Source organism: Tachypleus tridentatus, chromosome 6 (genome assembly GCF_004210375.1).
Source record: "Tachypleus tridentatus isolate NWPU-2018 chromosome 6, ASM421037v1, whole genome shotgun sequence".
NCBI lineage: Eukaryota > Metazoa > Arthropoda > Merostomata > Xiphosura > Limulidae > Tachypleus > Tachypleus tridentatus.
The window spans coordinates 142,354,590-142,373,799 of record NC_134830.1 but is presented as its reverse complement, the minus strand read 5'-3'; the positions used below and the strand labels follow the sequence as shown (position 1 = coordinate 142,373,799).

Here is a 19,210-nt window from a genome sequence, read left to right as displayed (position 1 = left end):
CATGCTCTGCAATGGCTGAATTTTGTGTTTTTATTCTTGTTGGAAGTTTTCTTCCCATTTTGTTGATGTATGTTTGTGGAAATTCTACAATACCTTAGGGTTCATTCTGGTAAAAAACAAACAGCAACCTACCAAAGAGACTCTTGAAAACGTCATCTGTGAAATTCCACAGGAAATCTCTCCTCCACCCAATCATAACATACTCTCCACAATCCACCAGGACACTATACAACACTTACCTGAAGACAAAAGGCAGAAGACTTTCAAAACGTCATCCTCTACACGAGTCTCCACAACTGGCAGTTGCTGTCCATTCTACAAGTTTTATCTACCAGGTAAGATATCATATTTTGGCAGTGATGTACAGTTCACTAAATATTTTTTAATACCCTGGTAATTACCATGTGTAAATATACACATGATAATTATGGAAATAGAGTTCAGTAATCTCACTTTTAGAAAAATTTTATTTCACTTTTTAAATACAACAAAGTCAGAGTGTGTAAGTTCATTATAATTAACCACCACTCACCACAACAGTAACAGGTGACTACCACATTACAGCCTATTTACAAGACAGTCACTGAGTTGAGATCGTTTGAATGAATATAATTAAGAATGGCATGGTGCTTCTACACTAGAGATGCAAGATCTTCTACACCAAAATTCACATTTGATGTTTGTATGCTTAAAAGCTATAACGTGATGAAAGCATGGTATGAAACTGATCAGTTAAAAACAAAACATGTCACTTTAATTAATTGCTGGTGCTGTGTGTTGGACATTTCATTAAACTTGTTCTCTGCACTCTTATTAATGCCAGAAATGCTACTGTACACTTGAAAATATTTTCCTTCAACAGTCAAACTTCCCAGATCTCTGGTTGTCATGTAAGGACTATAACAAAAAGATGTGTATCATGATACAGATGAAGTGATAAGTTTTAAATACCGTATCCTAGCTTGTTCCAAGAGAAGTGCTTGTGCATTACAACCCAATCTGCATGTGTGTAGCAATAATAAGCACCTATTTATTAAGTGTCAAACACTTCATAAGCATCTATAAATGTATATAACGCCAATGGTGGCACCAAGTTTGTATGCAACATTATTACTACAACTACATTTTAACGTTTAATAGATGATACATCAAGACCTAGACGTGCATTCTCAGTAACCTAAATAAAGGTATTAACTGAATATTTTCCTCTCTGTTCTATTAAAAATTATAAACACGTTATTCATGTTTTCTTGCTAGTGAAAAGCTAAGCAATGTGCTACCTTCCTTGTGACTGATTTGACAGTCAAACTTATTTTAGCATTAAAAATGAAACTTACCATTAAGCCACCAGGGGCCTCCAAACTTGTAGAAATAAGAATGATTGTATTGCTAAAAACTTATGTCCGTTCTGCAGCCATTGCCAAAAGTTACTTGAACACTTTGTCCTTTAGTCACGTAAGTGATAGTTATTAAAATAAATAATTATCTAACCACCTCACCCAATTAGAGTGAAACACTAGTTCATATCACACAACTACTAAGGTTTATAAAGACATAAATTACTCCTGCTAACTGTTAGGAAAAACCTTATTCTTATTTTAAAAAAAAAACATTCCCATCATTCTGAATATCACTTATAGTATAGTTACAACAAATAACTTTCAGAAATTGGTGACTTTAAAACAAAACTAATGTATCGATTATTTTATCTTATCATGTAGCCAGCAAAGAAGTCAAAAGAATGCATTGTTAAAACCATTACGTACAACACATCACTCTGATAACTTGTGTCACTTAAAAGATTTCAACTACAGGTTTACACTTGCTTGGTACTTGGCACCAGTATATATATCACCTTAATTTCAGTGGTCAGTAGTAACCATTAAAGGTTTTAAGGTACAGGTCATTCTTAATCACTTGCAATTTATCTTAGTATCAATAATGTTAAATTTTTCTAATGGTATCACAGAATAAACTATCTTAAAACAAAATCAAAAATTATCACATCCTACCAATCTCTCTTTCAGTCTCAAACATTTCTTAAATTAATCAAGACCAAACCGTCCAAAGACGACATTTTACAGAAAGTCCTAGATGTTTAAACTGCTTTAATTCAAGGTTTTTCTAAGAAAATGTTACAGATAGTAACACCATTATATAACCTCTTTGAGAAGTGCAGTTTTAATGTCACTCAAGTTTACACTGAATTTAATAGCATTTCTTTAAACTTCTTGTGAGGTATGGTCATCAGATGTTGCTTAAATCCTATTAACCTCCCTGCAATCCAGAAATTCCAAGTTAATATGTATACTCTTAATTATCTTAAAGCTGAACAAAAAGTACAAACTGAACGTGATACACAGTCACTTCATCTTGTCATCCTTCAAAATACTACAGAAAATGGCAAAATGAATAAAAATATAAAACATATCAATATCTAGTCTAAAAAGAACATTGAATCTTCTCAACTTAATATTTTCTTTTCATAGAAAAATAATTAAAAGAATTGTGGATTCCTTGTAAAAGTATTTAACTAAAATAATAAATATTAATTTCAATGTACATCTTAGAACAGACTATTACAGTCCTTTTTAGGAAATACTAGTAAAACTAAATCCTAGTAAGTTTTTGGTGAGTTTTTTTGGTGAGAAGGGGACAAAAGTACCAAACCCATTCTTCAGAATACTGTAAACTTTACGTACATTTGGGGGTTAATACAGTCAGGTAAAAATGTGAAAGTAGGAAACAGAGTATAATCTAGAGAAATTTTCTAAAAACAAGTTTTCAGTGAAATAAATCCACAAAGGGGGTTAGATGCGATGTGATACACTGAGTAAAATAATATGTATATGACGTTCTGAGGTTATTATACGGAATGATGTATCCATTAAAAATAACTATTTTCTACATCACAAATATTACCCATTATAATAAAAATCATGTGTAGTTCTCAAACATGATTCTGTCAAGCTTAGAAACATACATAAAAGGTGTATAAACTTGACAACTGCTATAAAAAAAATCAAACCTGTTCTAACATCTAATATTGGGCTGTACTCCTTATAAACCCTGTCAGTGGATGTTAGGTGGGTTTATGTAACTGTCCAATTTGTATGATGGTCATAATTCTTTAAGTTAACTTAGTTTATATTTTTTTTCGAACAAATTAATGAAAATGTTCAATGGCTAAACAAAATAAAAACAGTCTAGAGAGATACAAGCTATTTCCACGATGCCAAGTTGAAAAAAATAATTATTTATGTATTTATCATGAAACCAATTACATTTTGAAATAAATACATGATTTTTGAGCTTTACCAATAAAGTCTGAAAAGAAAAACAAGATGAAAAATTATGATTATCTGGTCTGTTCTAACTAGAATATTCTACTTGTGGACTGCACAGATAGCAAGTTTAATGTATATCTGCAGTTATATATGTTCTTTGAAGAATGTAAGGTCTAGTTTTTTAACTTCAGATATAAAACATTCTGTGACCAAAGTCTTAAAATATCATTTAGACCAAAATTTAACAAATACCAGAATAAGTGGTCATTATTAAAATCAATACATTTCTGAAGAAACTCCAGGAAAATTATTTGGTAGTTTGGGCAAGAAAAACAAATGCAACATACATCCACTTCTGAGAATTTAAGAGAGGTTACTTCAGAAAACAGAGAATTAATGTTTAAATTGTGGCCTCTTTTTTTATCCTTCAAACAAAACAATCATTGTAGAATAAATAAAATATTTTAAGACTGTTTTTAGTGTTAACACACAATGTGTTATTCTTCAAGAGTGGGTTAAAACATAGAATAAGTAATGTACCAGGAAATATTTAAGTACAATATAATTGACACAAAAGGAACTATACAACTTATAGAGCTGACTGTGCTTTACATCAAGCATAAAGAAATTTAAATAGCAATTAATTAATGAAGTTTGTTAATAATCCAGCTGGATCAAATTCATCCTGTAGTTGTGCTACATACATACCAAGCTGATCAGTTTTAAAATCTGATGTTAAAGAGAAAACAGGGATCTTAAAAATTCTTCATCACACAATAATCGTCTCAGTTCAAGTATCGCAAGAAATTCCTATATAATTATTTTGTAAACAATCATTGTATCACATTATTAATATGACCAGATTTCATCAGTAGTAACAGATCTATAATACACTTTTTATCACCCTCACAGACTGACTAATAACAGTAGACTACCATCTCTCAAGATTGCGCTATCTTTACTTGTTCAGTTTCTTTAAATCAAATCAAACTTCATAAATAATTTGAATACAATTAGAAGAGGTTACAAAAAAATTTATATTGTATGAATCAAAATGCCTTAAAAAGTGATTATAAACAAACTCCTTAGTTCATATTAGCAGTGATGTGGCATTAGTTCCTACCAAAATAATAGGATTACTTGCGTGTCGGGGGGGTCTGTATCTATATCTAGGGGCTGAACTTACGCTGTATATGAAAGTTTCATATTGCTAAATCACAAAATATAACAAAAGAGTTGTATTAGGAAAAAAACACGCAATCTTAACCAAATATTTATGTATTTACATAAAAATACAAATTTCATCCTCTTTACAAAAACTAAAACTGAAACCATCTGGGGATAAAAACTGTACGCAAGGTGACCATGTCATAACTGATCTTGAGGGCTACTGACTTATATACAGAATTCACACTTATCACAATACTTGATAAGAAACAAATTAGTGGAGTATTATGATGTTTTTGTGAGCTGGGTAGGATCAGGTACAGAATACACCATTAATGGAAAAGATATAACAAAGTCTGGAAGTCAGACAACAGGGAAACTACAACTCTGATTTACGTCATAACTCACGGGATACCCGCAACACAAAAGTCACCCTGGTAACAATTGGCACTGCTTTTATACGTGACAGGGAATGCCTTGTGTTAAGAGCCAGATGTTTCTCAGCTGGCACGAAAAGCATTTTCATGACCTGAGGCAAAAGTTGTTGTAGGGTCGCCACTAGAAGAGTTAGGGGCATCTGAAGACGAGAATTGAAAGTTACTGCTAGATTTTGTTGTCTTGGCCATATTTTTTCTGTAAGACAGAATCAAGCATAACAAGTAAGTACAATTGGAAACTACTTTGTACTAGTTAATGTGACGTAGTGATGTTCATACTCTACATATATGTCAGTAAATACCAACAATAATTTATACAGAAAACTGATAACTAAATGGAAATGATATAAGCAATTATTTAAAGTTCAAGTCCCTTTTTAAAATTTTGTTAATACTAATAACATGAGGTAATGTTTTCCTTCAAAATACCTTTCTCTGATGACATTTATAAACTAACTGTTACAAGTCTAAGATTTCAGAGAAACTGTTACGAGACGAAACATTAGTTTATAGCCATAATTTTCTGGGTATCAGCTTATAATAGACAAAAATAAATCTTAACTATTTTTGCATATCTCCAAGTTGAATAAGTAACAAACAAATTAAGTTGTGAAGAAAGTTACCCACAGGAACTGTGATTATTAATGCAAATATTAGGCCTATTGATCTTTAACACTCTGCTGAACAGTAGCCTACTCTTATAATCTTAGGCTTCTATGACATAACCTGCAATATGACTTCTTACTATTTTCTAGTAAACGGTACAAAACTGGCACTATCAAACTATTATTTGCAAGCATATAATTATGAATACACAAAAGTTTTTCATCAGCTTAATAGTACATACTGTCAGTAAGCATACGTTTTACGGATATGTGGAAAAAAGACACAGTGAGAGACTATGTGAATAGTATTTCACTATGGTTACAATTTTATCCTGGGTTTTCTTTTTAGAAAGATTGGTGGACTCTCCACTCTACTAAACACACGTTCTTTACATCACAGAGATCTCCGACGTATGGAAACATGCTGTACGTCTGTTATTTTCTAAATTTCTTAACACCGTAGACACACCTAAATGCATGATGACATAACTTCAGTAACAGAATAAGAAACTGTATTGAGTATACGACAAAATCCTGTCCTATCATGTAACTACTGCTACCTAAATACTGCTATAAATACAGAAGGCAACAAACCAGAGAACAACATAAAAGAATCTGAAAATTATGTTAGTCAGTACCATACAAATGTAAATCTTATTATAGTATCATTCTAACAAACTGTCTTCAGAAATTTAAAAACAATATTATAACAATTATATTAGCAGCTAAAGGTAATTACACTGTAATCCTGGGAAAAAAAACAAATATACTATCAAACTTTAAGATAATTCAAGTAGTCAAAAATACAATAAAAATAGCACATTCCACAAAAATAATAATAAAAAAAACATGTTAGAGAAAGTAAATACACTGCTCTATAGTCTACTTAAATATCACAAATAAGACTGCCTTAATTCATCCCACAGTTAAATGCAAAAATTCACCCTTAGCTAGATAGGTCTTAGATAAAACACTACCATTAACATCCAACACGACATAGGAGTAAATCAACACCTGGACACCCCTCCTAGAACATTTCTTCAAATAGTTAAATGATTCAATACACACCAATGGGGATGCCAGGTGAATGGATGACACACCAACATTCCCAACTAGAAGACAGAATATCAAATATCAGTCTGTATCACCACAAACAGTCCTTCCCCAAATACAACAGACATGCATCGAAAACAATAAAGGATATAAAAATTAATATCTAGTAAAGAAAAGAAATTTAGTTACAGTAAAATGATTATATAGGTGTCCAACCACTATGTGAATGTTCCTAGATACAAAACTTTGAGAATTTATGAAAATACGAACCTTTCTTTTTTCCTAAATGGAAAACAACCTTGTGACTCAGCTGGAGGAGGTTGGTCAATCAGAAGGTCAGGAGAAGGGGTTTCATTTGGGCCAAATTGGTTGAGTTCTTGGAAACATTCTGTTTCTATCATCTAGGAAAGAAAACATTGAGGTAAACAAGTTTGTTTTCACATACCATGAGAAATTCCCAACAACAGATGATGAAAGAAAACACTTTTCACATTATTTTGCTTGTTGAAAAATCTTTTGTTGTGTCCACCACAGGTATCAAAACAGTTTTCTAGCATCGTAAGCCTCCCACTTACTGCTGACCCACTGGGGGCATTTAAGTTTTGTACCACAAATGATAAATTGTTTTTCCTCATATGAAACAGATGATGGCTTTTTGATAAGATTGGCATGATTATTGAATACTGTTACACAGGCATAGGCAGAAATCTATAATGGCGCTGATATTTTAGGAGAAAAGGAAATGAGTGTCAAAGCCATAGCGTGGGGATCCAAAGGAGTCATAACCAACAAGTCAGGATCTAGTAAACAACCACTTGTGCCTCACACTATATCAGCAGTTTGCTCCCTCATGAAAGGAGATTTTTGAAGCTGTGTATTTCTCCAACACCAAGCTGAAGATGGCATGAGAGCAGCTATCAGGCTCCTGACAGCAAACAGCTTGCTCAGCATATTGCCTGAACATTTTTTTGCTTTGGATAAACAATGTTTATGTGAATGTTACAAGAGTAAATATCAGTTCATTTAAAACAGATAACATACCTCCCACTGCCAAGGTATGGAGACGCAGCCAGTGTTGAAACGACCATAGAATGTACTATCTGCTGCATCTAAGTTGACACCCTTAACAGTGGAAAACTGTTCAATATCCAACACATCTTTGGCATACACAGCATGAGGCTATGATAAAATAGAACACAAAAACAAGTTAAGATGTATATACATCTTTATGTATATATATATATATTTTTACACAATACGCACGAAAAAAAATTATACAAATATTCACAAACACATACTTTCTATGAGAGTGCAAACAAGGTCCCATTTAGCATTCCTAGAAGGTTTAACAGCTTATTGCTAATAACAAGTATATAAAAATTATTTTTAAATACATGATAATGATTTATGGAATGACAATTTTAAAATTTATAAAGCTGTGAAAATAAAAAGACAAAAATTCTCAGAGTAAAAAAAAAGTTTGTAAAAGGAAATTACGACAGAATCTACTCACATCAGGTACAAATGGTGGATCAAGCATTCCAGCTTCCAATCTTTTCCAATTGATACACTGAAAGAAGAGGTGTTCTTTTAACTCCTGTGCACCATATTTTCCACTGTTGCACCCAAGCCTCTCCTTTGGATTTTTTTTGAGCAGCTATGAAGTTGAAAGATTAACCTTCATTAGTAACATCACCAAGTTTCAAGTTACCACTTCAAGTTCATCACAACTGAAAATCACTTAATAGAGTAAACACACATCATGTCTTCCCCATCACTTACAGTTCAGAGATATAATCAAGAAAAAAAAGAGGAAGTCTGGTAACATTATTTAATAAATATAACTTTTAGAGAGATACGGTTAAAACCAAATGTGTGTGTAATGGTTCTCACAACATGGTAACACACTAAAGATACTATTTCTTGTGGAAGCCTAAAAACTTTTATTTCTATATTTTAAAGATCTTTTGGGAATTAAATACATACCTGCAATAATCTTTTTTAATTTTAATTTAAACTTAAGTCTTGTTATGGACAAGTGTTAATATTTTTTTTTTTTTTATCAAAAAGTGACACCTACAGCTTGACAGATCAACTTGGATTCTTCTCGAAATTTGCTGAAATACTTTTCCACATCTTCTTTCACTCTCCTCTCGACCTCTTCTCGTTTAACTTTTTCCTTCCTAGCCCGAAATGGTGCCTAATATCAAGGATTACCAAGTTAAAGTCAACTGATTGAATTATTCTTTACATGACTAGTACAATGCCAGAAAATTTACAAATATATGGCAGTTATGAAAGTAATATTATGCCTATCTTTTTACACATAATTCCCCAAAAACTAAGCACAATAGCCTATCCGTCTGTGTCTACCACAGGAATCAAACCTCAAATCTAGCATTACAATCCCCAACATTTATTGGATTGGGGTTAAGATATATTTGAAATGGTCTACTAAATAAGAGGAGAGCAAACTCAATTGTACAATAATACAGTTACATTCCCGTTATTTTTAACAGTCTATTTACACCTACAAGTGTACAGCATGAGGTTACATGTGTTATGGTCAATGTGACTTTTCAATAACAAAGTGTTTAGGTACTTAGTACTATTATCTTCAATGGGAGATATGTGGGATAGCAGGCTAAACAGTGGCATACATTAATCTGAAAAGTCAAACAACATGCACTTGCAAGAACCAAAAAAAGTAGGTTTTTCAGAACAGTAAAAGAACTTGCAGTAGTTACTGGTGAAGAACAGAAAAAAAATAAAAAATCAGCAGTAGGCATTACAAAAATAATTATCTTAAAAGGTGAAAAACACACAAATAGTACAAAGTTTCATAGCTGACATAAAGAAAAATGTCCTCAGATTCTCTAGCAATCATAAATTTTAGAAATGCCTTAAAATCTGTGAAAAAGATTATTGGTATACAATTGTCCAAAATCGTAGTGTTTAGAAAATGTCATGTGATGTCTTGGAATAAAAAAAAAATGTTTTTTTCTGTCAGAGAACTGTGTTATAAACCCACCCCAGCACTTGTAGATAAACTTCATAAAGCAAGGTTCTCCTTTTGAGTTGTTTTTTTTGTAACCTAACATTAAATAAACTTTATTTACTCAGAGTTACTTTCTATGATTTTGTTTAATATTTATTGGTTTTTGTATCTTTTCATAATTTTGTTTTATGCTTAAAATTTGTTTTCATTTCAGATTTTTTTTTTGGAGAGAGTAAACACATACAACATTTGACGACCACCAAGGTTTCCTTTCTCTTGCTTTTCACACCAATCCAACTCATTCACCACACAATGACTTCACTCTATTATTTTGTAATGATAACTATGTTTGTAGTTTAGTTGCATATTAATAAACGTTATTATTTTACATTTTCCGTGATTCAACTCTTTCTTTCCGATCAGAGAAACAGATAGACCGCCACACTGTGTAACTCAGTTACCTCTGCCCTTACTAATTATTCTGAGAGCCAGTAAACATATGCTTAAGAATTTATTTATTAACACTTTTGATTTAACCATTCAAGAAACATTTCATGAATAACCTTTTCTTGCTAATTTCCTGTTTTTATCTCAAGACTTGATTGGTCGTCCAATATGAACTGCTAGCTCTCTATTAATCACACCCACTCTGAGACACAACTGAACATTTCATAATACAGAAACCTTTTCATTATTATTTCAAGATTTGAGGATTCACATAATGGTTGTTAAGTGTGCAATAAAGTATTTTTCATACCAATAAACAGTTTGATCACAAGAAACAGTTAATGATTTTTAACCAATTCCAGAGAAATGGTTTTTGAAATATCTAGTAACCAACACAAGTTATGCCTTGAACAGTTTGAAGTTTTACTGTGTAATGTTTTACTTTTATCTTGTGCACAGAAAGATTTCAGTAACTGCAAAATCCTTTTTGAATATACAACAAACAAACAAGCAAGCAAATGTGCATTTCCTCCAAAACACAAAAAAATGACAACACATTTCAAATAACTTTTTTATACAAAAGAAAAGAGATTTGTGAAAAGATAACAGCTTGATAGTTTCTCTTTTACTATTTTTTGCATTGTTTCGGTGAGAGAAAGAAAACTATTTGGTTCGAAACATACTCCAGCAACAACTTTACCTGACTGGCTTAAACCTTACTGCTTTGAGGTAATAATAAATATGGAAAAGTACTTAACATAAAGGTATACAGTAGTACTTCGATGAAAAATCCTAAAAAAAAAATACCTACTGTCACAGTTCTCAATCAGGGGAGGTTGAGAATTTGTAAAAACATTCCCTTATAAAATCAAGAACTTAAAACTTAAATTTGATTTTCTATCTATATTATAATGCTGAGTTTATTCATATACACTTATAATAAAGTAGCATTTTAAATGTAACTCTGTGAAAGTTGCACTTTGACCCTCCTGAGGTGTGAAAACCATGTGGTACTTTCATGTCACCAAGTTCTCTTGCAATTTATTGTCATTGATCAAACCACAGCATAAAACTAACACATTATATAAACTGTAACTCAACAGATGCATTTGGGTAAAACAGTGAAGATAACCTGTTCACTGACTTAATGTTTGAAGCACAATGTGTATATGATAAAGAACCAGGGCTACATATCCATCCATGACACACAGTTCCAATATATTAGGGTGGTGAAAAGTTTTAGCTTCAGTTAGTGCGACATATTTGTAGGTAAATATACACATATATCACCAAACAGTTATATCAGTGTTGAGATGAGACAATGCTGATATTTCTTTAATAACCAAGTCAGGTTCTGTTTACAAAAACTTAACCAGCTTCGTCAACTTTACTATTTCCATTCTGACTATAAAGTTGTCAACCTATAAAACACACATATTTAGTGTTTTACATTTTATTGACACAGGCTGATGAAACTTATTTCTAAGATCATTCGTTAGGTGTAAAATGATTTACTACCATATATCTTTAGTAGTTAATGTTTGTGCTTCAGACTTTTAAAAAGAAAACCAAAACCCAAAACTTGTGTTATGTATTATGAAAATGTCTCTAAATAGAAACAGACAATGTTTCTAAAAAATGCATTTTTAATCATGAATGTAAATATAGACAAATAATAACAATTAATTACATTTGGGGGAACAAACAAAGGATATATTAAAGTTTTCTGAAAAAAAAAAACTTACCCGTCCTTCAATCATTTCATAAATAAGACAACCCAAGCTGAACCAGTCAGGACTGTAGGTATACCTTTCATTGTCTATCACTTCAGGAGCTAATAAAATAAAAAATAAACAAAAAAGGGGAGTGGAAAATTGAAGTTTTTATACCATACTTGTTAAAAAATGATTCACTTCACAACTATAAAAACAATTTTAGGTTTTAATAAATGTATCATTTCAACTAATCACTCATTGGATAATACCATGTTCTGTGCACCACACATCTAAAGTACAATAAGTTTAATAATATATTTCATAACAGTAAAATTAATCATATGATTATCAATAGCATAGTTACATAATTTAAAATAATGGTTTTATATTAAATATTTCTTACATTGTTTAATTGGTAAGGTAAGCATTTCAATTTGACCAAGAATTTTCCAAAAGTTTCACACAAACGTTTATATAACTTTAAATATATAAAGTTTGTGAAGGAAATTTATCTTAACTATTTTCTCTTTAACTACCTATTTATCTGGGTCATTCCCCTGCAATATCACATGTGCTTCTTTGTGGAGAATATTTCTGTAAAGTAAGTCATGTGATACCTTGACAGTATTTTTGCTTTTATTTTTCTTTTAGAATGCTAATCATTGATGTGGGTAGTGCAGATATTGCAGTTTTTTGTCTTTAATAAATATTTTTTTCTATACAGTACCCCCCCATCACTATTTTTTTGGGTGAATAAAGATTACCTTCCATTTTGTTTATATTTTACCTAGTTGCTTTCTTGCTTTGAACTCAGATTTCAGACCTATTCTGTAATGCATTGTCTGAAAAAACCTCTAGTTACTTGCAGATACTATTAGAGAGGTAAATCTATGTGTTCAAGAACACCATAAAAGTAATTCAACTCACCCATATATCCTACTGTGCCAACCCTCCCCTTAACTGTCTCTCCTTCCGGAATCTCTACAGCTAAACCAAGATCGGATATCCTCACGTGACCTTCATTGGAGTAATAATAATAATAATAATAATAGTAAAAAGAAAAAAAAGGAAAAAAAAACAAACTCTGATTAAACATTACAAATTATCATATAAAATTTTAAATTAGAAATGTAATAAAATCAAATTCCAACAGGACATCAACTGTGAATACCATAAAGCTAATAATGCTAATATTATCTTTTCACAAATTTTAAAAATACTTTTTACGTATTAGCAAGAAAAGAACAAAGAGAAACTTGTGTACTCACCATGGTCATCAAGAAGAATGTTCTCTGGCTTTAGGTCCCTAGAAATAGTAGAATCAAAAAGTTTTAAACTGCTCACACATAACACCTTTAAAATTCACGACTTACGAGGGGATAATTCATTTTATAAATGCTATACTAAGGCAAAGTTAAAAACAAATGACACTGAAAAGTTTTAGTCCAATAGTGTAGGTTTTTGGTAATAATTGATAATAAAGCCATACATTAGGTTTAATAACTGTGTTCATAATTTCTGAAAATAATGTTTAATTGAAATACGAAAGAAACAAAAATGATACATCTGATGATAAAAAATAATCTTTATTTGTATTATATATAAATCCATTGACTCTGAACATTTTTTTAAATCACTGAAATAAAATAAACTCAAACATAATGTAAAAACATCAGTGGTAATTTTTACATCTATTGTTACTACCCTGAACAGATGTGTGTGTCCAAAAATGCTCTACTGCAGTGGTACCCTACCATGTGGGTCTTAAGTCTCCTTAATGCATAATGTATACAGTCTGTGCCTCCCTCCTTCAACATTCTACATGCACACACAAACATGGATGTGGGCTAAGAAAAGAGCACTGAATAAAATTGTTTAACCCCATAGAAAGCCAGGCCTAGTGGGTCCTTCTGGTTCTTCATCTTTGTCAAAATGTTTAATATACACAAAACTACCAAAATGTGCTACACCACACAGACATATTCTTTGTCCCAAATAAGCTATTATCTTGTCAAAATATTTTTTTGGGTTAGCTTATTTCATTCTCCTCTCTATCTCTTCTCATTTAACTTTTTCCTTCCTAGCCCAAAATGGTGCCTAAAAGCAACAATTACTAACTTAATGTCAACTCACCAAATCATTTAGATAAATGGTACAACCCCAGAAAACATTACAAAGTTCACCTATTATCAAATACTATAATATGTACTGGTACTACCAGTAATTAAAATAGGAATGAGGACATTTTAGCCAAAGCCCTGCAAAAAGAATATAAGAGAGTGCATCATGGTTATAATCATCTTTGCCAAGAAGGCACATAGGATCCATTGGCATGGAGACATGTACTCTCTGGACGACAAGTTTGTTTGTTTTTTTTTTAATTTTGCGCAAAGCTACTCGAGGGCTATCTGAGCAAGCCATCCCTAATTTAGCAGGGTAAGACTAAAGGGAAGGCAGTTAGTCATCACCATCCACTGCCAACTCTTGGGCTATTCTTTTAACAATGAATAGTGGGATTGACCATCATTATAACACCACCACAGCTGAAAGGGTGAATATGTCTGGTGCGACTGGGATTCAAACCTGCGACCCTCAGATTACGAATTGAACATCTTAACCCACCTGGCCATGTTGAGCCCTCTGGACAACAAGATAATCCATCTAAGTGGATGTTTTCTTGTAAAGAAAAATTTAAACCGAAGCTTAAATAAGGTAGTTTTGAATGAAAACTTAAGCATTTCAATAGTTCAGATTCTATACCTAGTGAGACAAAAGTATTATCTTGAAAAACTGTTTTATACATACTTTCAATCAATAGTAACATGAAAATAATTTAAAATGTATATATATCATGTAAGCACTGATGTCATGACCCAAAATACTGATGACAGCAAGGGTTATGAATCAATTCTAATTATTGGGTTAGATTATCATAAAATAACTATGTTATTTACCATTAATTCTTATTTGTTATCTTCACAGATATCTTAGTTTAGTTATCAATAACATTTATTAACTCACCTATACACAATCCCATGTGCATGCAAGTGTTCGAGCCCCTGAGTCACTTCGGCAGCATAAAACCTTGCCCTGTCCACGGGAAACCCTGGTTCCCGACCCATGTTGTAGATATGAAACTTCAGGTCTCCCCCATTCATAATTGTTAAGATAAGACACAGGGCGTCTTTTGTCTCATATGCATAGGCCAAACTAACCTGTTGTAGGAAAAAATGTGGGGTCAAGTTCAGTTATACACTTGAAAAATGGGAAAAGGATTTGTCTTTATTCAGCTTAATAAAAATGAGCTAATACATAATCTCTGAGTCACTAAGTCACACCAAGTCTAACTAATTAATATTACCACTAAGGGCAAGAACTGTATGACCTCTGGACTCGGATGTTTTTAGCTCTCAGAGCCATGACTAGACAACTCAACCCAGGGTAGGCCATTATATCTGTCTCTCTCACCCTTTATTTGCCATAGTAAGCCATTTCAATCATTTATTACCACTACCTAGCTATGGTTCTGTTGATTTCAAACACCATTTATATTATGATAACTAATATCTGCAATAAATAACTTTACACTAAACCTATAATAATGCAGCCAAACGTAAGTTAACCTTTCAGTATTATAATTATCTGTTTATAAACACAAGTTTCATAAACTGTTTTGTATCTATACCAGTCACTAGGAGGCAAGTTTCTGACCTCCTGAAATTTGTTTGATATGAGAAAAATAACTAAGGTCCAACCATAATCACACACAAAAAAAAAAAAAAAAAACTTTGTACCTTCCAAACTCATCTGAAAAACAAATATCAGCTAAAATAACAAACTGAATAAATAAGCAATTACCTGAGTATTTTGTATTTATGAACAAATAATTCTTGCTTTATACATAGGACTTGCTAAAACTTTCAAAGACATTAAAAGTTAGTTATTCTATGCCAAAGAATGCTGAATAAGTGCTTTCTCTCCCTTCTTATATCACACACACACACACACACACACACATTCACTGGTATATATTTACAGAGATAAAGCAATTAACAAACATCTCTGGTAAATAAATAGATTTGAAAAGTTTAAAAATCACTAGGTTTACCATTTTATGACTGTCAGTGAGTTGCACAAGTAATTAAAATTGAGGTAACATCTTTAAAAAAATCCTGAAGAATTTCCTTTTATTAATACCAGAACGTAAAAAAGAATCTAGCTTGTTACCGTGTTCGATTTAAGAATTTTTTGAAGTAGATACACGGTATCTGAAATGTTTTTGTTAGAAATAAATCAAGTTATATTTCTTCAACAAGCTAACAATTCATTGACACTAAAATAAACCCAGGTAAGCATACTTCTTTAATGTTAGTAAATAAAGTCCTCCTTTCTTAAAACTAGGAATAAATGCAGCAGGTTTTTTTCTTTTTATCAGTAAATATCATTAATTCACTCAGTGCAGCTTGAACATGTATTTCCCAGTGCTCCCACCCCCTCACACAGTGAATGGAACACGTTTCCCCACTGTCAATACTGTTTCTGCATTCTTCTACTGGGTCTAGGTTCATCACTAGATGGAGAGCTTTCATCCTGTCTCACTGGCTCTCCATCATAACCAAGTGGTGGTTAAATGTGTCAACTTTCACTATCTTCCAGGCTATCCAAGTCGAGAATATTTACATATTATTTAGGATTACTACTCACCACTCTAGCAATGTGAGCATGGTCAGCATGCAGCTGTCATACATTCCACTTGGGGATCTTAATAGTTAATGACCGAGTGGAAGACAATGAGAGAAACCACATATAAACATAAGATGGAATCACCAGCAAATACTTTCCAACTCATTTTACTTCACACATCACATGCAGCAAATCTGAATGACAAACATTTGTTCATGTCACAATGTGAGGGGGGGAGAATACTGGGAAGTGTATGTTCCAACAGCAGTAAAAGGGGTAAAACTATTTGTTTTTACCTACTACCATATCATCCTATTTGATGTAAATAACTTACACAGAATATAAAGAGAAGTTTGTACAGTTAGACAGCAAACTTTCTTACATAACCAACCACTAAGTCACACATACAACTTGTACATAAACTAAAATGAAGTCCTACATTTCTCAAAGCTGTTTCCAATGTTCAAATGTGATGTCTCTGAATGAAGAAAACACACACACAAGTATACACAACAGTTACTCACCACAAACCTGGAGTTGACTTTCTGAAGAACTTGTTTTTCTGTGAGAACCATCGACTCTCCTCTCCTCTTTTTCAAACGCTTCTTCTCTAATTTTTTACATGCATACATTTTCCCTGTAGAACGCACTTGGCAAGCACACACTTCTCCAAACCCGCCTTTCCCCAACACTCTGTACATTCTGAAAGTTTTGGCCGTCACAGGTTGGCTGCGTTGGATGAAACAAGACAAGCCGAAACAAATGCTTTGAATTTTGAGCAATACAAAAACAATTTCTACCAACTTAACTTGTGCTTTTCAAATTTAGAATTAAGTTATCAAACATGCAGTCTGATTTAACAAGTACTAAATATCACTGAAAGGAACTAAAGTAATCTCTCACAGTTTTATGAATGTAGATAATACAAAGAAAATTACTACACATATAATTATATTTAAATTACTATTAATTTTTTTAAAAAATTGAATGACATAAAAGTGACAGGGACAAATTATGATACACTCATGCTAATTACATCAGTCTTGTAAACGGCAGTACAACAACGACAAAATAAACAGGTTTCATAATATATATTTAATTTGTTTGTGTTTAAGCACAAAGATGTACAACTGGTTGTTTGTGCTTTGCCCATCACATGCATCAATACTTGATTCTTAGCATTACAAGCCCAAGACTTACCTCTGGACCACTGGTAGGCTATATTTCGATACTGGATTACATAACCACCACTTTGTCACACACAAGAACACCACAATTATAATGACAAACATTCAACAGCCAGTTTTGACAATCTTTAATAGTCGTTAAAAATAAGTATTGTTATTAAATATCCACATAATAAAAGCAATCTTTACTTCTGTAAGACAACACTAGGGGTTCGTTGCTTACTAATACACAACTAATAAGTAACAGGTTCTTTTAAAGATAAAGAATATTGTAAAAGATTTGTATATTAGCAAAAATATACAGAAGATACACAATAATTAATTTATTTACATGACTAAACAGACCAACAGAGGGATGGACTTGTATAACATATGTATACTGAAGTAAATCAAGTTACACTTATAAAAGCTTCCCACTATTACACAAACTTTAATTAAATTAATATTTACACAAAGCTGTCAAATTACTAAATTATAAGGTGTAGTTATTCATTTTATTTTCCCTTATAATTATCTGTTCTCAGTTTTAACATATTAAATTCAAGTTCCTGTACGTCAGAATTTGTTGACTTTTTTTTGAGGAAGCTCTCTTTCTTTCCCCCATGGCTCAATGATAAGCCCAAAAGCTTATAATGCTAAAAACAGGGTTTCAATACTCGTGGGTACAGACAAGTTAGCCCATGGTGCAATTTAATGACAAGCAAACAAATTCTTGAGGAATGTGAATGACCTAACTGTTAATAATCGACCTGTCTCAAAGTTCTTATCTTGGGCATTGGAGATCGTTTAGACATTTCGTTGGTGAGCAACAGTATCTAGTAACGATGTCCACATGGGAAAGTCTTGCATTCTTTAAATATTACACAAATAACAATAACAAGTACAGAGTACTAACCTTTCTAACCATTTCCACTGAAGGTATCGCAGGAAGTACATGCTGTTCTCAAACTCTTGAAATGGTTGCCCAGCCAGAAAATCTTTCACTGCACTGCAATGCAAGACAAATGAGAAGTATTTTTTCATCTTTTAAATAACTTGAAGCCATACTTTTTCATCAAAACGAACACTTCAAATCTTTGTGTGTTTTTTGCACATCGATGATGTCAAAACTGAATGATAAATTCCAATATGTTAAGGATCGATTATTAAACACCCAGTTCACATTTCTTGGCTGAAAAATGAAAATGGAAAGTTACACCTTTTCCTGTTTTCATATTTAACTACAAACAGCCAAACTATTAAATAATTTCGAGATTTACCTTCATAAAAGCAATTTCAAAGAATACCAGTTTTAATTCAGTTAACAAAGTTTTGGCCATTATTTTCGTCAACACTGTAATGTCACCAATGATAACCAATAAGTGGGTGACATTTGTTTCTTTTAGCAGGATGTTTCTAAAAAATATTGAAACTAGAAGGAACTATTTTTAATTTTACTACGACACACTGGATGCCAGTTGTAACAACATGACCCCATTCTGATTTCTTTTTTTTGAGAAATGTAAAATATCTAGTTAATAAGAAATTACTAATATTAATAAATATATGAAGTTGAAATATCCATTTTTGTTTTGTTCCTCATAACTCTCTGGCTTTTACATCTTTATTACAGTTGGCGTACAAACTCAAAA

General features: G+C 32.1%; 1 protein-coding gene across 2 annotated transcripts in view; it reads right to left on the bottom strand.

The window, feature by feature from the left end:
* Nucleotides 1–449: 449 nt before the first annotated feature.
* The window catches only part of LOC143253894 (G protein-coupled receptor kinase 2-like), a 56,996-nt gene continuing 38,235 nt past the window's right edge, over nt 450–19,210 (bottom strand). The window contains exons 6-16 of one of the 2 annotated variants that reach the window (XM_076508446.1): nt 18,475–18,567; nt 16,917–17,121; nt 14,731–14,924; nt 12,978–13,015; nt 12,637–12,726; nt 11,740–11,828; nt 8,630–8,749; nt 8,063–8,206; nt 7,591–7,728; nt 6,820–6,950; nt 450–5,087 (exon numbers count right to left, since the gene is read on the bottom strand). In XM_076508446.1, coding sequence (XP_076364561.1) covers nt 4,955–5,087; nt 6,820–6,950; nt 7,591–7,728; nt 8,063–8,206; nt 8,630–8,749; nt 11,740–11,828; nt 12,637–12,726; nt 12,978–13,015; nt 14,731–14,924; nt 16,917–17,121; nt 18,475–18,567 — 1,375 coding nt within the window. In that variant the 3' untranslated portion in view covers nt 450–4,954. Of the gene's footprint in view, nt 5,088–5,157; nt 5,966–6,819; nt 6,951–7,590; nt 7,729–8,062; nt 8,207–8,629; nt 8,750–11,739; nt 11,829–12,636; nt 12,727–12,977; nt 13,016–14,730; nt 14,925–16,916; nt 17,122–18,474; nt 18,568–19,210 lie in introns of those variants that run through there. The other variant, XM_076508447.1, reaches the window with a different exon arrangement.